General features: G+C 46.1%; 1 protein-coding gene across 1 annotated transcript; it reads right to left on the bottom strand.

Moving 5' to 3' along the window:
- Window positions 1–6460: 6460 nt before the first annotated feature.
- LOC147631473 (SNF1-related protein kinase regulatory subunit beta-2-like) lies at window positions 6461–23279 on the bottom strand. Its single transcript, XM_086809871.1, has 4 exons — window positions 22727–23279; window positions 21494–21666; window positions 21183–21345; window positions 6461–7060 (listed from the first exon to the last, which is right to left on the bottom strand). Exons 1-4 carry the CDS (start codon window positions 23063–23065, stop codon window positions 6704–6706), a joined length of 1032 nt encoding a protein of 343 aa, XP_086665997.1. The 5' UTR covers window positions 23066–23279; the 3' UTR covers window positions 6461–6703.
- Between the last annotated feature and the right edge of the window lie 388 nt (window positions 23280–23667).

Below are 23667 nucleotides of genomic sequence, written 5' to 3'. Positions count from 1 at the left end.
GAACACGAATTTGAAAACATACTTGGAAGCAATGCTAGACCGACATCCGCAATCGATGCACTTGAAGCCTATTCTTATGTTCAATGGGGATTCAAATGTACCTCGCAAATTAGAAAATTACAAATTCATTACCACATTTGAAAATGAGTTTTGTATCATGAATCAATATGTAGGACTGATAGCCACCTTCAACACTGAAGGTGTTTTGGTCCACTTTCGATATCAAAAGTACTATTTGGGAAATGGGAGAAGGGCACGTTCTCCTATGTTTATTAAATTTTGGAGAGGACTGTGCCAACTCCCCACCATACTTTATGTATGGTTTTTTTTTTTACTTCACTCACGCAAAGGAGCACGAAAATCCTATGACTTGATAAATGAAATGTAACTCACATTCAAATGTGGTAATGAATTTGGAATTATCTACCTTGCGATGTACTCTGAGATCTTTGTCGATGTCCAACGATTCCTCACGTCGAATATAATCATAGGCTTAATGTTCATGCTTGTTCGAGCTCTATAAGTTGTTCATATATAAACTTGAGAAAGACACGCATACGAACAAGACATGCTGCAAAAATGGTATGGGTTGTAGTGTCCATCTTCATTCAAGTGCTTCAAGATGTTTATACGTGAACAGAAGGACACATGTTCTTGTAAAGTACGTTGACAACGCACAGGTGCAAGCAATCAAGAGGATAAGGGTACCCAAGAATTTTAGTTTTAACTTGTGATTATTATTAAATATATGTCCTTTTTAATGAGAAGGTATCTAATATATTAGTTTGAGGTTTTTTTCACACACTGCATCACACAATCAACTTGCTGAAATTTCAGAATCAAAGATGTTTTGCGTGTGAGCACGGGGAGAATGGTTTGTTTTAATGCACATTTAATAATCACGAGGAAAGGGATGCAAGAGCCCCATCCCACCAAGGCTAATGGGGAGAGTAGGGCTATACCGTTCCATAGAGGCACCACGATGAAAGACATCATGCAAGAAAGCTATGCTTTGATTATTTTAGCCATTATCTAATTGTTTTTGGCTGATTTCTCACGCCTACTAGCCTTGCTGAGGGACTCAACTCTAAGGCCCCCTTCCCACGTTGTTGTAATGGTGTCTATGCCAAAATCAGCTTTTTCTTTGGCCATACACCTCACCTCAAGGACACATTGCGCATAAATGGGCAAGAAAAGGTGGTGTTTATTGTGATTTAGGGGGGTTTCACAAGCATCCGATGCCCAAGGATAACATGGCAAGGCTTGGTGGGGCTTTTTGGGTGTGTCTATCAAGCCTTGTCACACTTGGGTGCCCGGACAGTTGCTCACCAACAAAAGAAAAACAAACAGAGAACCTCCTACGACTAGAAAAACAACGAAAAACAGAGAACCTGCATGACGAGAAAAACAACGAGTAGAATAACATCAAGTTTTGCGCTTACATTTCATCACCGCTTGTGACCTCGTACAAACAAATAGAGATTTTGACCACAAGTCTTGAAAAATGGCATTCCACGCACAATAGCAAAAAAAAACCATACAATCCATAAACCATTGTCATGGTCTGCAATTTCAGGGCCTCATCTGCCAATACTTCTTCCTCCTCTTCAAACATGCCATGTCCATGATGTCCATATCTGCCAATACTTCTTCCTCCTCTTCAAACATGCCATGTCCATGATGTCCATGATGACAAAGGAACTCCCGATACATGGACCATGCCAGATTGTCGCGGTGCTCTACACCAGAAGTACGAGCACAATATCCAATATTACTGCCATCGTGTAATACAAAATCACCACCACTTTGTCCTCTTTGCACTATGTCACTAACAATCTTCACTTACAAGTACTCGAACTTCATTCAAAGTTCTTCTTGCATGTAATTACGACTCACAGTCTATACTACTTGCTGGGCAAATCATATTCTACATCGTGTTTCTAATCGATAAGGAAAGAGTCTGCATGCATAATACACATGTTATGTAAGACCAAGCAAGTAGCGACCATGCCTGGTACATTCATTAGATCCATGTCATACCTTTTTAGTAGTATACGAAACCTTGCTTTTAGCATTCCAAAGGCTCTTTCAACTGGCATGCGCAAACTAGATTGTATGAAATTCCAATGATTCTTGTAGTGGCTCAAACCATCTTTCCCACCTTCAAAGGGAGGGAGCATAAATGCCCTCACTAGATAGGCACAGTCCCCTAACAGAACATACTTGCCCATCTTGTTTTGGTTACACCTTTGACCTAGAGTACTTCTTGTGAATAACACAGAGTCATGAATCACTCTAGCCCAACCCACATCATAATCCCAAACTCGACAGTCAGGCATAACCGTCTACAACAAAATTAAATGAAAACCCTTCCTATTAAAGCAATCTGCATGGAATAATTGAGGAGCATTGACGGGACTGAGCGACCCATCCATTGCACCTACCACATAAGTAATTCCCCTTAGGGTCTCGAAACATTGTGCAATCTTTGCCATTCCACTATGTGACGGTCACTTGATATACAAATCATGAAGGCCACAACGTTTGACTGCTACACAAAATTGGTTTAGAATGCCACATTTACATTGCACTAAAATATGAGCCCAGTAGACATCTCTCCATGAAATTTTGTGGTCTGCTATATGCCCAACACACTCGATGAAGATGTCGTTGAGCGTTTGAGCACTTTTCTTAATTGCTTTGCCTGCAAAGTTATCTTTTGATGGTGTAACCATGCCAAGGCAAAAACCTTCCATCTCTTGGCTGTCCATGAGTGGCAAAAGCTCTAATAGCTCACCCATCAGTAGTAAGCAAAGCGATGCCAAAAGTATGGCCTCTTCTTTTGTCAAGTTCATCCAAAACTGAAATAAATAACGAGAAAGAAAGAGAGATGGCTGAACACATTAATATGGAAAGCATATAAAACTTGAAAACTCGTGGATTGACATTTTCAATTACTCCATCAGCTACATTACATCATTTAGCTACATTACATCATTTTAATCAAAGTACTGAGATAACATCATTATAGAAAACCAGCTGCATCCCTCTTTTCAGTAGCCTATTGGAGCTAAGATAAAATTTCTCATCCGCTCTCTTGAACGGCAGCGATGAATTCCTCCATCTGCCCATCCTTCTTTATGGCCCAATTACCAGATTGATGAATTGGGGGTTTGTTTGTTTTTGGGAATGGAGCGGGCTCTTGGCTTTCTTTTGGACTTTCATCCGCTGCATTGGATACCTGAGATGGAATTATGCAATTTATCTGCTTTGTATTGGTTATATACACTCGGCCCCATTTTTTGCAATAGGCTTCGGAGTCTTCATCTTCGCCATTTTCTCCATCGTTATTATCCTCTTCTCTTTCATCGTGATTCATCGCCTCCATCCTCATCATTATGTCATCATTGCTAGTGCTTGAAAAAACCATATTTTTCAACCAATCAAAATAAGGACAGCTCTTAAATCTATTTGGTTTTTGTTTTGAAATCTCTACAATATGCCGCTTTTATAACTACAATATATAAAAAATCAGTCCTTAAAATAAGGGCTCCTTAAAATCTCAGCCAATATATGAAAAATCAGTCCTTAAAATAAGGGCTCCTTAAAATCTCAACCAATTTTTCTTAATTTTGGCCGGTACAAATACACTAGAATGCTTTTTTTTAGCACTTCTTCAACCCCCTTTGGCCCTCCTTTCTATATTGTAACTTGTGATTGCTTCAAAATTAATATGAATATAAAAGCTTGCATCAAATATATAAAATTGAATAACATAATACTGGATCCATGTGTTGGGCTGAGTTGCTATAGCTCATGGCCTCTCAAACTAAGAGGCTTGAGTTTGAACCCCAACCTCTAACAAATCCCCTCAAGCAAGCTAAGTTCTATACCCATCTCTTGCAAATATATATATATATATATATATAATATGCGACTATTATAGTTGTAACATTATTAAAGTTTTTGCATCTCATGGAACATTGATAGTAGAACTCTATGGAAGTTGTAGTTCACTGTATGATAACTTTGTACATTGTCAACTTCATTTTAAAAATCCACATCCACGAGAAGACTATTGACCATTCATTAACACCGCAATTAGGAAGCCTTGGTCTTCGAAAGGGTCTCCTATGAAAAAAAATTGTTTTCTTCTGAGTCCTCCTTAGAAATTGCATGTTAGCTCCAAATGTAGCCACAGAAGCTTCACTCTCTCTCTCTCTCTCTCTCTCTCTCTCTCTCTCTCTCTCTTTGCCTCTGCTTTACATATATGCTTGGCCAATGGCCTTCCAAAATAGGACTACCTATGTCACGTGCATCCCGCACTTGGATGCCACGTAGACATATCTGTACAGAAGGTGCAGGACCTGGGATGGTAAACTGGTCCCATGTAAGCCCAGTCCGGGACGAGCCAGCCAAGGATCCATCCTAGTCGTCCGAGGTCAGGTGTGCATTGTCTTCCACAAGAGTCCAAGGTCAAGTGTGCAGTGTCCTGCACATGAAACAGTGCCAATCCGCGCTGTGAGTCTCCCTCTGGAATGATGACAGTGATTCTGTGTATCTGGTATGGTACCGGATGCCAGATCATTATGTAGTTAGTTAGGGTTTGCTTTTAAAACAAGGAGCCAATCCATAGGGCTACCCCAAGTCTTAGTGTGGGCATGGGGATAGTGTGAAACCATCCCCACGAGGGCTAGGAAGGCCCTGGTTGAACCCACCAGCCATGGAGAGGCTTTAGGACAGCCCTAGAGGCATGCCACGGGTAGCCGACAGCACATCTAGTGTTTGATGGCTGTAGGGCAAGTGTGGGGCAGCCCACACAGGTTACCCAGCCCTCAAAACAGAGGGAATTCAATGCCCATCCCCTAGAGAATCAGGCGCATGATGCCCAGCCAGCCATGAAGAAAAGCGCAGCTTTTTATGTGAATTTTCCAGCATTAAATGCTGAATTTACAATCGTGGGACAAAAAGTGAACTGGCCACCTGAATAAGAGCTGGCCGACTGCTTTATGGTAGAGGTATAAATAGTAGAGCCACAATCCCATTTGTGTTATCTCATAATTCACCAAGTGCTCAAGCAAACAAGGGCCAAGACAGCCAAGGAGTTGCTAACGCAAAGGGGTGAAGGACTGCAGGTCAAGGGCAGAGATTTCTCAGCCAACAAAGGTCAAGATTTCTATATTTTCTTTTCAGATTTACATCCTTCTAATAAAGCAAATACACCATCCGTGGTGGCGGCCCTACAGAGGGTATTTGGGACCCAATACTGTGTCCTCTCCTCTCCCCCTCTCTCTCTCTATTTTTTGCACATCTTCATTCAGTTTTGTGTGTTGGTTCCGTCGTGAAAGGTGTGCTGATTTCTGAGCATTGAAGTTACCTATCTCCCCCGAAGCTTCCGCATGTTTTGATGCAGATGACTACATCCCCGATATGGACATATGGAAGAGGAGAATCAGCAGGGTTCTCTCCTCCATCGACATAGGCAATCCATATCTCATTACCCCAAAAGGGGAACAGGCATCCTATGCCAAGGACAAGATCAAGGTTTTGCGACAATCCAAGGCACCAAGCTGTGGCTAGCAAACGAGCTTACACCTATACAGCTCAAAAACAAAAGTGCAAAACTTGCTAAAGTTCGAGAAGCCCACCAAGCTAGAAAGTGAGTTGTCTACCACGAAGGAAGAGCAATAATTGAAGACTTCCGGAAGCCTAAACCCCAATAACTAGCTCTCTCCTACATACCACAAGCATTCATATTACACATGGTAGTTGACCCTTAACTTTTTATTTTTATTTTCACTGTTCGCGCTTATGCGCACTTGCGCCTAAGTGCACCCCGAAGTGGATTGTAATGATTGTGATGTCATGTCTTTTGGTCCCATATGCCTTCAAGGCATTCCGCGGACATTAATATGACTTTCTTTCTCTCTCCAAAACACAGCGGCCCACTTGGTCTCCAAGAATAATGTGTGTTTTTAATGATATTTTAATTTTAAAACAATAACAAATCTTTATTTGGATTTTCTGATCTTTCTTAAGAACACCCACACGACCTCCTCTAAAATTTCGGTTACATAGCATTTTTATATACGGCTATGTTCTGGATAACTCAGCTAGAATTTTATGGATAGAAAGGAAATAGTACTTCATAATACACTTGGTGTTTATATTAGAGTTCTCATTTTTTTTAAGTGCATTATCAAAGTTCTTACACGATTATTTGATGGATTGGATGCTCCAAAAATCTACGAACATGGCTGCTACTAGACCCACCATTCCATCACATACATTACCATATTTTTTTTAGTAACCTCGAGGCAACCTCCATTCCTCAACAAAAGACCATCATAGCAAAGGTAGGCCACCTTATAGAGAAACACCTCTTATTTTCTACAGAAGAAAGACTATTGAGAGACTATTCATGTAAGATTGCTTCCATTTGGGACTCTTACCAACAAAATTATTGAAGCAATGTTTCATGTTTGAGTTTCTCTTTAACATTATTATATGATTCGCAAAGGCTTTTTTGTTCAAAATTTCCCAGGACAGTGGGTTAGAGAAGTTTGTGGGTGTCACAAGAACAGAATCCAGTCCTTGAAAATGCATGACTTCTGTGCCAAGCACTCTGGTTACTTTACAAGTTGGAACCAAATTTTCCCCATACTTGCCATCATAGTAGCATGGCTCTTGTTGCAGCTGGAATTCATCTCTTCAGAGGTTTGTGCAGGATAACAGTGACATACTTGCTACGGAATCGTTGGGTGAAGCCAAGGGTGAGTACTGGGCTGGATGCAGCTTTTCTGGTCTCAACAAAAAGATGGTTTAGGATCACATGATGTGGTCTCGTCGAAGAGTTTGTACAGCCAGCATTTGAGTTGAGTGTTGAACTTGGGTGTTGTGGTAAGCATTCAAGCTCACTATTGTAGTGCAGCTGAGAAGGCAGCAATGGTGGATCCTTGCTGTATTCTTCTGGACCAGGAAAAGGGCTATCATAGCTCGATTCAGGTGACCCTGGAGCCTCAAACTCCGCAACACCATCAAGGTTCTCTGGCACATAAACCTGCAAACAGAAAGATACAATTAAAACTTGTACACTACAAAGCTCGAGGGCTCTTTGTATAGTTTGCTGCCTTACGTAATCCAAGCATGATAATTTAAGCCTTATCTTGCACTTTCACTCTTAGATCCTTGAAAATAAAGCATGACCCAATTCAAAAGTCAAGCTCTGTGTGTGTGTGTGTGTGTGTGTGAGAGAGAGAGAGAGAGAGAGAGAGAGAGATCTTTTATTTGACTTAGACCTAGGCCACTTCTTTTTGAGGGAAGTAAATCTAATTATATCACATCTCGCTTAATTCCACAGACAATCTTATGCAGGGCCTTTTCGCTTCTGTGCAGCCCTACCTTTCTGCAACCTCTTCTTCTGTGTCAAATCCCCACGGATCCCCTCGTTATCGATCTTGGTTCGAAACTCGAATCCTGCAAACAAACGAACAAACAAACAAGAACGGGGGTGCAGGCCTGACTCACCTCCCTACCATGACAGCCGTGGGCGAGCCCACAGTCTTGGCTGTCCCAAACGAGCCACGAGCTGAGCTAACTAGGTTGACGTACCGACCAATCTCCTCCTCGCGACGTCCCATACCGCCACGAAGCTGCCCTCGCGGGCCTCGAGACTGCTGTCGGCCTCGGAAGCACAAAGCAGGTGCACGTCTGCACTAGATCCAGGCTCCAAGACCATAGAGCTCTCACAAACTCGCGAGACTCTCTATATCCCAATAACTAACCTTGGCCACCCTTTTATAGGCTCTTGGCCGGTCATCAAGCGTCCACACTTGGGCGCTCGCCCGTCCATACTTGGGTGCCCGCTCCAAGCTTCCCCAAGCCTCGAAACTAGTCTTGCATGCGTGTAGCACACGGTAGATACGCACTGTGCACATGACATACTGCCCTTCCTCTAAGAGCTCACTCCTGAGCTCACTAAAAAGCCAGGGTAATCTCTCTGAAGAGTAGTCAATGTCTCCCATGTAGCGTCCTCCTCAACACGATCCTTCCACTTGATCTTGTATTCCGTGATAAGCGTATTACGCAATCTTCGTTCACGAAATCCAAGAATCTTTTCAAGTTCGTGCGGAACAAATGTCAAGTCCTCGACATCTATAATTTCTTGAGGAGTAACTAACTGATCTGCTCCACCCAGTACTTCCTTAAGTCTACTGACATGAAATACAGGATGAACTTTCACATGAGAAGGCAAATCCAATTCATATGCAACTGAACCAATCCGTCGTGTAACACGAAATGGTCCACAGTATCTAGGGGATAATTTCGGAGATCTACCTGTCCGTAAAGTCTCGAAATCTTTCGAACTCGCAAATACACTATCGTTCCTTCAGAGAACTCTCTAGGTGAACAATGTCTATTAGAATAAAACCTGTCTCGGTCTTGAGCACTTCTAATAGATTCCTTTGCAACTTGTAACATTTCCTGCATATCTTGCAAAAAATTACGTGCTGCATCATGCTGAAGTCCTGAGAATCCTACTGTAACAGATGATCTAGGTTGAAAACCATACATAAGCATGAAAGGACTAAACCCTGTACTCGTATGCCTAGTACTGTTATATGCATTTTCTAACATAGGAAGATAATCCTCCCATGAACTCGGTCTTCTGGATACATATGCTCGAAGCATATCCTCCAAAATCTGATTCACTCTTTCAGTCTGGCCATCAGATTGAGGATGATCAGAGGAACTCAAATTCAAAGTTGTTTCCAACTTCTCAAAAACAAGTTTCCAAAAATCACTCGTAAAGAGTCCCTATCACTGACTATGTCCTGCGGTAACCCGTACAGTCTAAACAATTGCTCGATAAACTGCCGAGCTAATTGCGTAGCTGTAATAGTCTTCCGGGTCGGTAAAAATCTAGCCATTTTTGTCAAGCGATCTACCACAACCCAAATAGAATCATGGCCTTGATGTGTTCTTGGCAATCCGGTAATAAAATCCATGGAAATACTTTCCCATTTATTACCTGGGATTTGCAAAGGATGCAACAACCCAGCCTGTCTAAAGCGTTCAGTTTTATTTGCCTGACAAATTTGACACTTGAGAACATAATCTTCTACATACCCTTTTATCTTTGACCAATAAAAAGTGTGTTTCACTAATGATAATGTCTTGTGTATCCCAGGGTGTCCAGCAGAAGGGGCGTCGTGACACTCCTTAAGAATCTTAGACCTAATGTCCGGGATCTGTGGTACACAAATTTCGTCATTACGGAATAGCAAACCATTCCGAATCATCCACAGGCCTTCTGCAGCTTGAATAGTAGACTGCTCAGTCATCGAGTCTTGGTCAATCAATGAGGTCCCGTCCTGGATCTTCTACCAAAATGGACCAAAATAACTATCAGTCCTGCAAAGCCCTCTCAATGACTGAAATAAGTCGGTAGAAATCTCGGTGAACGACAAAGAATTCACCTCTCTAATTCGACTAAGCGCATCTGCAATAGTATTCATGGACCCTTTCCGATAACGGATCTCAAAATCAAAATCTTGCATTAACTCTGTCCAACGAGCTTTCCTTCCTCTCAAATCATCCGCATCACACACATACTTGATTGACTGATGATCAGTCAATACCACAAACTTAGAGCCATATAAATAATGTCTCCAAACCTTGAGAGCATGAATCACAGCATAAAGCTCCTTCTCAAGGGTTGGCCAACGAGATTGAGTGTCGTCTAGCTTTTTACTTTCAAAAGCAACCGATCTACTATCTTGAAATAAAGCAGCCCCGATAGCATAGTCACTGGCATCAGTTTCAAGAACATAAGGCTGACTAGGATCAGGCAATGCTAAGATAGGTGCTTCCTTGACTTTATCTTTCAAAAGTCTGAAGGCCATATCCAAATCATTATTCCAAGTGATAGGCTGATTGGACTTACGTCCACGACCTTTCAATAAGTCGGTCATCGGTAGTGTGAGCTGAGAGTACTCCCGTACAGATTTCCGAAGAAAAACAACAAAACCAAGAAAAGAACGAAGTTATTTCACTGTTCGTGGTATAGGCCAGTCCAGAACCTTCTGAACTCGGTCATACAATGCTCAATCCATCTCTAGTAATCTTGTGTCCCAAGTAAATGATGTCGGTCATAAAGAACTCACATTTACTTAACTTTGCATATAGTCGATTATAATAGATAAGACAATCGTGAGGTGTCTGACATGATCCTTAAGAGTACGACTATAAATCAAAATATCATCCAGGAACACCACCACAAATTTCCCCAAATGTTCACGAAAAAGATCGTTCATCATTTGCTGGAAAGTGGCTGGAGCATTGGTTAACCCAAAAGATAATACGAGAAACTCGTAATGGCCATACCTAGTCCAGCCTGGGCTGGCTACGCCAGCCTGGCCTAGTCTGGCGTAGGCGCTGCCTGGCCGCCTGGCTACGCAAGCCTGGCCGGCCTGGGGTGGCAGGCTTGGCCGCCTGGCTACCTACAGGCCTAGGCCGCCTGGTTACGCACCTGCCCGCCTGCCACGTCAATAAAACTCGGCAAACCCACTCGCCAGCGAGTATGCGATCCAGCACTTCTCACTCTCTCTCTCTCTCTCTCGTGCGCCAAAAAGCAACGAAAAGCAAACATGCTTTTTTCTATTTTTCTCTCACTACAGTACATGCAACTGCACAACGATTCAGACCTCTTCTTTGCAAAGCAATCAACCCTACTTAACTACCATCCCCCCCATCAACATGGGTTTCTTTGATGAAGGAAAACACAATACTATTCTGAAATCTGCAGTATGCACAGAAAAAACAGCAAGCTTTTTAACACATACCGTTCTTCGACCTCCTCTTCTCTACCTACCGACTTGCTCGTTCACGAGGTATGCTCTGATACCGCTGTCAAATCCCCACGGATCCCCTCGTGATCGATCTTGGTTCGAAACTCGAATCCTGCAAACAAACAAACAAACAAACAAGAAAGGGGATGCAGGCCTGACTCACCTCCCTACCATGACAGCCGTGGGCGAGTCCACAGTCTTGGCTGTCCCCACCGAGCCACGAGCTGAGCTAACTAGGTTGACGTACCGACCAATCTCCTCCTCGCGACGTCCCATACCGCCATGAAGCTGCCCTCGCGGGCCTCGAGACTGCTGTCGGCCTCGGCTGCACAAAGCAGGTGCACGTCTGCACTAGATCCAGGCTCCAAGACCATAGAGCTCTCACAAACTCGCGAGACTCTCTATATCCCAATAACTAACCTTGGCCACCCTTTTATAGGCTCTTGGCCGGTCATCGAGCGTCCACACTTGGGCGCCCGCCCGTCCATACTTGGGTGCCCGCCCGTTAGTATTTCCCTAACTCAGCTCGTCAATCAACCTGCCTAGTTCCAGGCTTCCCCAAGCCTCGAAACTAGTCTTGCATGCGTGTAGCACACGGTAGATACGCACTGTGCACATGACATTTTGCCCCCCTTTTGTGCCTCATACTCATGATTGCTTGGATAGCTAGAAGGTGCCTTGGATTATCCCATAAGTGAAAGCATGGGAAGTTGAAGAGCCATATATAGGCTAGTGTGGCACCTTGTTATAATCATCTCCTCCGGCCGGTGTTTTGGGAGGCAGCTCACCGGGAGATGGGAGCCCGGTGGAGGGATGCTGCAGTGCCCGTTGGGGGTGTTCATGGTGCTCGATGGTGATGCGTCTCCTACGTGCGTTAGTCTTCCGCTGCGCATTCTGACAAACCACACCCCATCCCTTCATGGAGGCAATGCATGGCCATGGGCATGCAAGCTTTGGCCGTATAGGCGAGTGGGTGGCACCGACAAAGTAATTTTTAAGTGCCGTTCCCACACCCATCCCCGTTCCCTACATACGGCCGTCCCCCGTCCTGTTCCCTTCCCCGTCCCCCGTCCCTTGTGAAGTTGTAGGTTTCGCATTCTCTTTCACATATGGCGAGGGTGTGACCATGACTGTGTGTCTACATCGACCTTTCTACACCGAGCCACTGTTTGGTATGTCTTCATTCTCATTTATTCTTGACAAGCTTGGCACAAGATGCCCACAGATATGTACAATTAAATACAAGGAATACACTATATTGAGAGAGGAGGGGGATCGGGAGGGGGGGGGGTTGGCCTGGCAAGGGTGTGACCATGACTGTGTGTCTACATCGACCTTTCTACACCGAGCCACTGTTTGGTATGTCTTCATTCTCATTTATTCTTGACATTCTTGGCACAAGATGCCCGCAGATATGTACAATTAAATACAAGGAATACATTATATTGAGAGAGGAGGGGGGTCGGGAGGGGGAGTTGGCCCGTGTGAAGAAATAGTATTTTTCCAGCCCTAAAAAAGGGATTTTTCTAGATATTTTATATTTATTTTTGTCTTGGCTGCTGGCCTACTCCTTTTAGGGTGACCAACCAGCACCCCCCCCCCCCCTCAGTATATATAGCCTTGCCTATTATTCATCATTCATGTACCACTTCATTGTTATATCCGGTACCATCTGACCACTACCCGGGACAGCAGCCCACTCTCTGCTACAGACCACCGTGGGACAGCAGCCCTCTCTGCTATCATCTGCTGGCCACTTCCATCAGCACTGACATCAGCGTTTATCATCTGAGCCTTACGTCATTTACATCAGCCTGTCCTCGGGCTTACATTAGCGTTTATCATCAGCTGGCCGCCTACATCAGCACTGACATCAGCGTTTATCATCTGAGCCTTACATCGTTTACATCACCCTGTCCTCAGGCTTACAGCACACCATCTGAGCTTACATCAGCATTTACTTCAGCACACCATCTGAGCTTACATCAGCGTTTCATCATCAGGTGTACATCAGCGTTTACTTCAGCACACTATCAGGCTTACCTTAGTGTTTACATCTGGGCTGACATCAGCCTGTCTTCAGTGCTTACATCAGCGCTTATCTTCAGCCTCACATCAGCATCAGGCTTACATCAGCGCTTACATCAGGGCTCACATCAGTGCTTACATGTAACACACGGAAGCTCTGGGGGTCTTCTTTCAGCCCTAAACACCATCTAGAACATGCTGATGCAAAAACGCAGAAGGGAGAGGAGAGAGAGAGAGAGAGAGAGAGAGAGAGAGGCTCGTGGACAATAGAAGAGCTGGCCGACTGCTGGTCGGCCAGCCGACTGGCATTTTTCCCATAAATGTGATGCCCCTGCAGTCCGCCTCAAATCTGGTCCAGCTGACTACCCTCCTTGCAGCCGACAGGTCATCCTGGTCCCTTCTCCTAGTCCACACTAGCCAACACAACACCTTATGCTCCAACTTCTGGTTCTAATGCTCTTTTTCTAGCTGCCCCTTCTAGATTATCTTCTGAGAATGTCCATGGCAATTCTTGCACATGACATCCCCCTCTGCTAAACTTGATGACGGGATTCCAACTTTTTCCTTGGATGACTGTCATCATCCCATTCTGTTCTTCCCCGAGTCCCTCTATCATCCCATCCATCCCTGGCAACCCTTTTCACTGAAAACCCGGCCCGGTCTCCAAAACCACTCTGACTCTGAATAAGATCTATGCATCTATTCCATCCAGTCCCCAATCCATTCCTGCCCTGACTCTAAACACTGTCATTCCTGAGAAATGAGTCTGGCACTCTCACATCACCCCTTGGAGGATAATCCTCTCTTGGGACCGTTGCCCAAGAGCCTATCTGGCTCACAGGACTGCCATCCCCTCTGGCTTTGTGGAACACCACCAACAAACCTCCTCGGAGCTCTTCCCGATCTTGTGTTTCTTATCTTGGGCTTCGTATCCGTGCTTTCCTGTACCTTGGACCTGTACACCATCATATGGGACTGAATCAGTGTTTAGCTTTGCTGAGCCTGATGATTTGATACCAATGTAACATGCAGAAGCTCTGGGGGTATGCTTTCCGCCCTAAACACCATCTAGAACATGCTGATGCAAAAACGCAGACAGAAGGGAGAGGAGAGAGAGAGAGAGAGAGAGAGAGAGAGAGAGAGAGAGAGAGATGCTGGAAATTCAGTATATTCATATGGTACAAAAAGGTACTCAATCTGCAGCCCTAGGCTGCCTTGCAAAAAAGGTGTAACACACCAAAAACTGTCCTACTCTAAGGACCCAACTCATACGGAGTTGAATTGAGTAACACAATGAGCAAACATGCCTATTTATAGGCTCGTGGACAATAGAAGAGCTAGCCGACTGCTGGTCGGCCAGCCGACTGGCATTTTTCCCATAAATGTGATGCGCCTACAGTCCGTCTCAAATCTGTTCCAGCCGACTAGTCTTCATGCAGCCAACAGTACCCTCCTTGCAGCCGACATGTCATCCTGGTCCCTTCTCCTAGTCCACACTAGCCAAAACAGCACCTTATGCTCCAACTTCTAGTTCTAATGCTCTTTTTCTGATTGCCCCTTCTGGATTATCTTCTGGGAATGTCCATGGCAATTCTTGCACATGACATCCCCCTCTGCTAGACTTGATGACGGGATTCCAACTTTTTCCTTGGATGACTGTCATCATCCCATTCTGTTCCCCGAGTCCCTCTGTCATCCCATCCATCCCTGGCAACCCTTTTCATTGAAAACCCAGCCCGGTCTCCAAAACCACTCTGACTCTGAATAAGATCTATGCATCTGTTCCATCCAATCCCCAATCCATTCCTGCCCTGACTCTGAATACTGTCGTGGTCTTCATTCCTGAGAAATGAGTCTAGCACTCTCACATCACCCCTTGGAGGATAATCCTCCCTTGGGACCGTTGCCCGAGAACCTATCTGGCTCACAAGACTGCCATCCCCTCTAGCTTTGTGGAACACCACCAACAAACCTCCTAGGAGCTCTTCCCGATCTTGTGTTCCTTGTCTTGGGCTTCGTATCTGTGTACTTTCCTGTACCTTGGACCTATACACCATCATATGGGACTGAATCAGTGTTTAGCTTTGCTGAGCCTGATGCTCTAATACCAATGTGACTCGCGAAAGCTCGGGGGGGGGGGGGGGGGGGGGTCTTCTTTCAGCCCTAAACACCATCTTGAACATGTTGATGCAAAAACGCAGACAGAAGGAAGAGTAGAGAGAGAGGGAGAGAGAGAGAGAGAGAGAGAGAGAGAGAGATGCTGGAAATTCAGTATATTCATATGGTACAAAAAGGTACTAAGTCTACAGCCCTAGGCTGCCTTGCAAAAAAGGTGTAGCACACCAAAAACTGTCCTACTCTAAGGACCCAACTCATAAGGAGTTGAATGAGTAACACAATGAACAAGCATGCCTATTTATAGGCTCATGGACAATAGAAGAGCTGGCCGACCAGCATTTTTCCCATAAATGTGATGCGCCTGCAGTCCGCCTCAAATCTAGTCCAACTGACTAGTCTTCATGCAGCCGAGAGTACCCTCCTTGCAGCCGACAGGTCATCCTGGTCCCTTCTCCTAGTCCACACTAGCCAAAACTGCACCTTATGCTCCAACTTCTGGTTCTAATGCTCTTTTTCTGGCTGCCCCTTCTGGATTATCTTCTAAGAATGTCCATGGCAATCCTTGCACGACATTACATCAGCATATCATCTGCGTTTTACCACAACCCATGGGACAGAAGCCCCCTCTGCTATTTATAGAGCATATCAGCGTTTTTGCCTCAGCTCTCACCATCAGGACAGCAACCCACTCTCTGCTACATCGGGACGGCAGCCCACACTCTGCTTAGCTTCACCATCGACATCATATCAGGTATGCAGCACCCGTGTCACCAAAGTTTGCACCACTGGAGACGGCAACCCTCTCTGCTCCTCACCACCCTTCAGGTACGCAACACCCTTGGCATCAGAGCCTGCACCATTCACGTACGCAGCACCCATGTCACCAGTGCTTGCACCACTCGAGAACGGCAGCCCTCTCTGCCCTTCAGCACCCTTTAGGTACGCAACACCCGTGTTATGTAATATGCGGAAGCTTTGGAGAAGAATCGGTAACTTCAAAACTCAGAATTCAGCACTCTTTTCGCGACGAAAATTAACGCACAACTGAAAGGAGAAGTGCAGAAAATAGAGAGAGAGAGGGAGAGATGAAGAGGACAGAGTATTGGGTCCCAATTACCCTCTGTAGGGCTCCCACCACGGATGGTGTATTTGTTTTATTAGAACGATGAGAAAACTGAAAGAAAATATAGCAATCTTGGACCTATTCTTGGCTGGGAAATCCCTGCCCTTGACCTTCAAAAGTCCACCCCTTTGCTTAGCAATTTCCTTGGCTTGTCTAGCCCTTGATTTGCTTGAGCTCTTGGTGAAATAATGAGATGGAGAATGGGATTGTGGCCTCCACTATTTATACTTCCCATCAGGAGCAGTCGACTGGTTCACTTTCCCTCCACGACTTGTTTTAATATCACTTAATGCTAAAAATCCCACGTGTTCACACTGGACTGTCCTAGCTGCCTTTGTGGGCTGCTGTCCAGTCCAGCGCAGGCTGCTGGGCAGCACCTGGGCACTGGCCGCCTGCAGTCCAGGCTGCCCTATGGGCTAGCCAACTGGCTGGGCTGGCCCAAAAGCCAGTCGGCTGCTTGGCCAAGCCCTCTTGGGCTGGCCGACAGCCTGCCCAGCCCCTCCTTGGGCTGGTGGGCAAGTCCTGGGGCTGCTTGGCCCCCCTTGGGGTGGCCCATAGCCTTCCCCATGTCCAAACCTGCTGCATACCTACATCTACACAGCTGTATGACATCTGGTTTCAGACCAAACATTCAAAACAACCGACATCATTCCAGAGGGAGACTCACAGCGCGGACTAGCACTGTTTCATGTGCAGGACAGTGCACACCTGACCTTGGACTCCTGTGCAGAACAATGCACACATGTATTTCATTTCTGCACTCTGCGCAAGCGAGAGTGCGTCCTCAAAGGTGGCTGGTCTAAACATACGCACCTCCCATTGGATTTGCGTGTCCAGGCCATACAAAAACTGCCCTTTCTTGTCCGTATCAGATAAGCCTAATTGCAGACATAAAGTCGAAATTTTATTGGCAAACTGAAGGACTGGTTGCGCGTTCTGACGCGCTCCCCTGAACTCGTCTTCGAGTCGCTCAGTAGTGGGGCGGTAGCAACCGCTGCTTAAGGTCGCGGACAAACTCGTCCCACACATAAGCTGCCATACCTGCTCTGGTGTGGGCATGAGCCCACCTTCCAAATACCAATTGGCTAAGATCACTCTGTGAGTATCTGTTTTCCTAACTGGGGAAAAGTAAGCTTCAAATTGATGTAACCGTGAATAAAGAGTTGTGGGATCGAGTTTACCATTATACTTACTAAAGTTCATTTTCTCGGGAAAATGATTCAAGGGCGCCGCCGGTGTCAATCTGGCGTCCAAAGCTATGAGGTAACGCTCGTGTTCCACGCGTCGCATGGCGTCGTCTTCTCGTTGTCGGATCTCCAATGCACGCATCTGCAACTCAAGCAAGGAGCTTGGCTGCGGCTGTGACCCCGCGAGAGGGTCACTGTGTCGAGGATCTGGTATCTGGGATACGGAAGGAGAGAGAGGAGGAGATGGAAAACGCGACACTGGAGAGCGGGTACGCTCCTCCAGAGCCAAGATCCGCGCCTTCTGCTCATCCAACTTGGCTGTCTGTTCTGCGATTGCTCGCATCATCTGCTGGAACATGTCTGTGACACTCAAGCCTGGGGCCCTAGCTGGGCTGCCTGGTGCACTCTGGTCCCATGGTTCTTGGTCTCTCTCGTCGTCGAAGCTCGCCACAGCAGGAAAATGCAATTCCTTTCCAGAACGCAATCTGACCGTCCACTATCTGTGTGGGAGACTTCCGGACGCTTTCGGAGGCTAAAAACCAACTGTCCTTCGAGGGACAGGAGTCACTCCGAAAGGGGTAGTCCACCGGCGTCTAAAAACCAACCACACGAGCGAGAAAAAATTCTGGTTTCTTTGCTGAATCTTTGTCCTTGAAGTAGGCTCTGATACCACTGTAATATGCGGAAGCTTCGGAGAAGAATCGGTAACTTCAAAACTCAGAATTCAGCACTCTTTTCGTGGCGAAAATTAACGCACAACTGAAAGGAGAAGTGCAGAAAATAGAGAGAGAGAGAGGGAGAGATGGAGAGGACACAGTATTGGGTCCCAATTACCCTCTGTAGGGCCCCCACCACGGATGGTGTATTTGTTTTATTAGAATGATGAGAAAACTGAAAGAAAATACAGCAATCTTGGACCTATTCTTGGCTGGGAAATCCCTGCCCTTGACCTTCAGAAGTCCACCCCTTTGCTTACCACTATTTATACTTCCCATCAGGAGCAGTCGACTCGTTCACTTTCCCTCCACGACTTGTTTTAATATCACTTAATGCTAAAAATCCCACGTGTTCACACTGGACTGTCCTGGCTGCCTTTGTGGGCTGCTGTCCAGTCCAGCGCAGGCTGCTGGGCAGCACCTGGGCACTGGCCGCCTGCAGTCCAGGCTGCCCTATGGGCTAGCCAACTGGCTGGGCTGGGCCAAAAGCCAGTCGGCTACTTGGCCAAGCCCTCTTGGGCTGGCCGACAGCCTGCCCAGCCCCTCCTTGGGCTGGTGGGCAAGTCCTGGGGCTGCTTGGCCCCCCTTGGGGTGGCCCATAGCCTTCCCCGTGTCCAAACCTGTTGCATACCTACATCTACACAACTATCTGACATCTGGTGGCAGACCAAACATTCAGAACAACCGACATCATTCCAGAGGGAGACTCACAGCGCGGACTGGCACTGTTTCATGTGCAAGACAGTGCACACCTGACCTTGGACTCCTGTGCAGGACAATGCACACCTGACCTCGGACGACTAAGATGGATCCCTGGCTGACTCGTCTTGGACTGGGCTCACGCACGTGACATGTTACCAGAGCTTGCACCCTTCAGGTCTTGCAGCACCCTTGTCATCAGAGCTCGCACCACCACCACCATCACTTGGGATGGCAGCCCTCTCTGCTCTATCGACCACCTCAGGTACAGCAGCACCCTTGTCATCAGAGCCCGCATCACCTCATCTTCCACTGCCACTATCACCTCGGAGTGCCTCTACATCCACCAACGCGAGCCTTCTACACCGACCACCACTCGGAGTGCTTTGCCTCACATCGACGCAAGCCTTGTCATTGACCGTGCTTCAGCTTCGACGTTATCTCTGCTTCTGCACTAGTCATATCAGAGGGCTCTTGTACATATTTGCACTAGTCATATCAGAGGGCTCTTGTACATATTTGCACTCACCTTTATATATATATTCACCCACATATTTCATGCTGTGTTGTTTTGCTTTGATATCGCGTATATCTGGTCCTTTTGTCCTTTTTCCCTCTCATGGTATCAGAGCTATCGTGAGCAAAGGGATTGAAGACCTCGAGAGCACACAGCATGGATCGTCTACCCGCACTCTCAGAGGACCGATTCTTCTCACCAGAAGATGCTTCTCCAAACTCTGATCTGTACCACATAGGGAATGGGACTTCTTACTCAGTGGAGAGTTGCGTTCAAGATCTTACTTTGGGAGACGATCAACCCATGTGCATCCACTCATCCACACCACCTTTGCCATCACGATCGCCCTCTCGGATTTTATCAGATTTTGTTCCCAAGGGGGGATACATTCCTTCTGCCTTTGTTTCTGTGTGGGACCCTGGCATCCATCATCTTCTCTCATGGTCCCCTTTTTTGGCCTCTGAGGGGGGGTGTGAAGAAATAGTATTTTTCCAGCCCTAAAAAAGGGATTTTTCTAGATATTTTATATTTTATTTTGGGTTTTTTTGTCTTGGCTGCTGGCCTACACCTTTTAGGGTGACCAACCAGCACCCCCCCCTCAGTATATATAGCCTTGCCTATTATCATCATTCATGTACCACTTCATTGTTATATCCGGTACCATCTGGCCACTACCCGGGACAGCAGCCCACTCTCTGCTACATGCCACCGTGGGACAGCAGGCCTCTCTGCTATCATCTGCTAGCCGCCTACATCAGCACTGACATCAGCATTTATCATCTGAGCCTTACATCGTTTACATCAGCCTGTCCTGAGACTTACATCAGCGTTTATCATCTGCTGGCAGCCTACATCAGCACTGACATCAGCGTTTATCATCTGAGCCTTACATCGTTTACATCAGCCTGTCCTCGGGCTTACATCAGCGTTTACTTCAGCACACCATCTGAGCTTACATCAGTGTTTCATAATCAGGTGTACATCAGCGTTTACTTCAGCACACCATCAGACTTACCTCAGCGTTTTCATCTGGGCTGACATCAGCCTGTCTTCAGTGCTTACATCAGTGTTTATCTTCAGCCTGCTCACATCAGTGTTTACATCAGCATATCATCTGCATTTTACTACAGCCCATGGGACACTCGGGACGGCAGCCCTCTCTGCTCTTCAGCACCCTTCAGGTACGCAGCACCCATGTCACCAGAGCTTGCACCCTTCAGGTCTTGCAGCACCCTTGTCATCAGAGCTTGCACCACCACCACCATCACTCGGGACAGCAGCCCTCTCTGCTCTTCATCGGCCACCTCAGGTACAGCAGCACCCTTGTCATCAAAGCCTGCATCACCTCATTTTCCGCTACCACTATCACCTCGGAGTGCCTCTGCATCCACCAACGCGAGCCTTCAACACCGACCACCACTCGGAGTGCTTTGCCTCACATCGACGCGAGCCTTTGTCATTGACCGTGCTTCAGCTTCAACGTTATCTCTGCTTCTGCACTCGTCTTTCTACTCAGAGTCACTTCATATCAGAGGGCTCTTGTACATATTTGCACTCACCTTTATATATGTATTCACCCACATATTTCATGCTGTGTTGTTTTGCTCTGATCTCTTGTATATCTGGTCCTTTCGTCTTTTTGCCCTCACAACCCATTCTAGCACCAGTGCTAGTGTCATTTTCAACGTTGTTATTGTTTTGTATGTGCCCACTTTATAAAGTGTTTTTAAGTGTTAAACTTTATCAAGGGGAACTCGCTCAGCGTTATCCCACCAGGGGAGACCATCCGCTCCATCTGGCCCTCAAGGAAAAGTGTTGTGCATCATGCACCTGAATTTTACATTACCTCCTATTTTGCTCCTAAAAACCCAGGGCTGTGGAGCATGCAAGACCAAAAATGGCATACTATTCAAAAGGTTCACAGCATTGTATGGATAAACTGACCTTTACATCAATAATATTGATGCCTTCCCCCTTTTCATCATACATATGTGGCAGATCCGGTGCATGCCTCCACTCACCATTTACAAGGAACTTGTAATGGTACACTCCTTCTGGAAGAAACTTCACAAGGGTGAAGCCTTTTCCTGCTCTTTGTAATGGAATTCTGTTTGCATGCAACAACAAAGAAAGTGATGCTTAGTAGGATTCAACTACCAAAAAAAAAAAAAAATCACCAAGGGCTGCACAACTTAAAACTAGCAGAATATGAGAAGATAAGACTTTTGAATTTACACAAAAAGAGGATGCTTCACCTTGAGCTCCAATTATCCCAGGATCCTTCCACAGAGATATCAGAGCCATCATGCTTCCACTCGATCAAAGTAGCAATCATATTCTCATTCTGTGCTTCAGAGTCGTTCCTCTGAGATGGGTGCATCCATGGTTGCCCTAGCTCATCGGCCCAGCACACTGGAAACTGGGGAAGCTGCACATGCAAAGGAGTTTTTGCAAGCATATGTGAAGGGCATACATGAAGCAATCATGCTGCAATCACAATTAAAGAGCTAAACGCATGTGCACTGAGCTTTGAACAATGCAGATAAAAAATGCCATTGACATCAAAAGTATAAAATATGCAAGAACCATGTCAAACCATATACTGAACTACAGCCTTAATTGTTCTCATCTCTTAAGCACCAGTTTCTGGTAAGGAGTTTCCACTTCCTACTTTACGCCTTCAAAACGGCCTCCTGTTCTATTTACCCTTATTTACGAATTCATTTTCCTACTGCTCAATTGAACCCAGGTGCTTGGCAAAATTCAAACCCCACTTTTTGGTGTGACAACCCAAAGCTCAAACCAACAAGTCAAAGGCTTCTGTACGTTTCAAAAGACTTGACGTCTTCTAAATGCACTGTTTCAAGGGACTACAGCCAGCTTCACAACAGATGCCGGTTCCTGATCCGGCACTCTCAAAGGACTTGTGGTCTTCTATCAAAGGGCTTCTACATCAAATGTTATGAAGGATGATGAAGGCCCAGCTTCACAAAGGAACTCAAACATGGAGCATGGCACCCTAAGTATCCATGGCTTCATGCAAGCATCCGGATAGCTTCCATAGTTTCTGTGGTGGTAATGCCCAGCCATGCCCAACTACATGAGTGAAAGGGCCGGGTAGTCTAATAGCAGACAATCCCGCACATCAAAAATCATCCAGCCGCCACTCAAAGGCTGGAGGGCTCTTCAGAGAACTCGGAAAACATTTGGTGGCCTGCAAATGGACTGGCTCCCTTTGTGAAGGGGGCCTTAGATAAGATCCTTCAAAAAGCAATGCAAAAGGGCCACCCACTGTCCAAAATTACAAGGATGCTTCCCTTTTTCAGAAGACCAGGCAAGCGAAGCTAGGCTGAGTCTGAGAGATATCCGAAGCTGATTCAAGAATGCCTTGCCATGCCAAGAATCATATCAGACGGAAATAATGCATTTCCATGACAAGAATTCGAAAAGCTAACAGGCTAATTATGCAGGAAACGTCGCAGAAATACCTGCGTTGTGCTGATAGAAGGGGGGGGTGGGGATGCAATGGATGATGAATCTGAAGGTCCGATGCAGGCATCGCCGTTGTCCAGCGGAGAGCTTCCACGGCCGCCGGCTCCTCCTCCTGCTGCTGCTGCTGCTGCTTGGCCAGAAATTTGCTGGTATCGAGAAACCACATTCGCGTTTGCAGAAGCTAAGTGGCCATCCGAGATCATGTCTGCCACGCCATGAAAAGGTTGCAGCACAGAGGATCCGTTTGTAGTGCCTGTTGCCCTAGCTTCTGCTGATGCAGCAGTGGTAACTGCTGCTTCTTCAAGAACTCCATCCTTGGCACTGACATTTCCCATCCAAATCTGCCACTCTCAGGCCAAGAAGATGGAGAGAACAAAGAAAGGCCACGCTCGTTCTAAGCCATGAGTGATGCTCTCCCTTCTGAATCAGCAAGAGAAAAATCAGGGCGAAGGAGAGGATGAAGAAGGTGGGGAGACGAGAAGAAGAGCTGCGATGACAAGCCAAGACAAGAAGAAAAGAAGAGGAGACGGTGTAGATCTTTTCGGGAAATGGCTCAACGAGTCCCTCTCCTCTGGATAATGCAAAAAAGATGGCCCCCTTCTTTGTGTACGTCGTGAAGTTCGGAGTCCTCGTTTGGACATGCTCCTAAAAAGTTAAGGCCCATCTCCTTTTTTTGCTCACCTACTCGAGTTGTCCGGATATCCATTCCAACTCTATTCAGGAGTCGTGACATATGAGATTGCCATTATTATTTGTGTCAGGGACCAAGGGCCGTTACATGTATGATGATGTATCTCTCAGCCTGCGGGTTTCGCAAGCTCTCACTGAAAAACTCAGGTGGGCAAAGTGATGGACACGGGGAGTCTAGGGATCCACGAGCTCAAGCTGGGGAGATCTCTTGAAAAAATCAGGATTATGCTAGCTTTTCAGTGAAATT

The sequence above is a fragment of the Cibotium barometz genome, chromosome 15 (genome assembly GCF_041138505.1).
Source record: "Cibotium barometz isolate CiBa-2024 chromosome 15, ASM4113850v1, whole genome shotgun sequence".
Classification (NCBI taxonomy): domain Eukaryota; kingdom Viridiplantae; phylum Streptophyta; class Polypodiopsida; order Cyatheales; family Cibotiaceae; genus Cibotium; species Cibotium barometz.
The sequence above is the reverse complement of the archived record's forward strand: the minus strand, read 5'-3'. Positions and strand labels throughout refer to the sequence as shown.

Coding starts and splice junctions, on each gene's coding strand:
- LOC147631473 (XM_086809871.1), bottom strand. CDS start 23,065: ATGGGAAATGTCAGTGCCAAGGATGGAGTTCTTGAAGAAGCAGCAGTT. Junction 21,667..22,726: donor CTTCTATCAGCACAACGCAG/GTATTTCTGCGA, acceptor TTGCATGTGCAG/CTTCCCCAGTTTCCAGTGTG. Junction 21,346..21,493: donor TGGGATAATTGGAGCTCAAG/GTGAAGCATCCT, acceptor GCATGCAAACAG/AATTCCATTACAAAGAGCAG.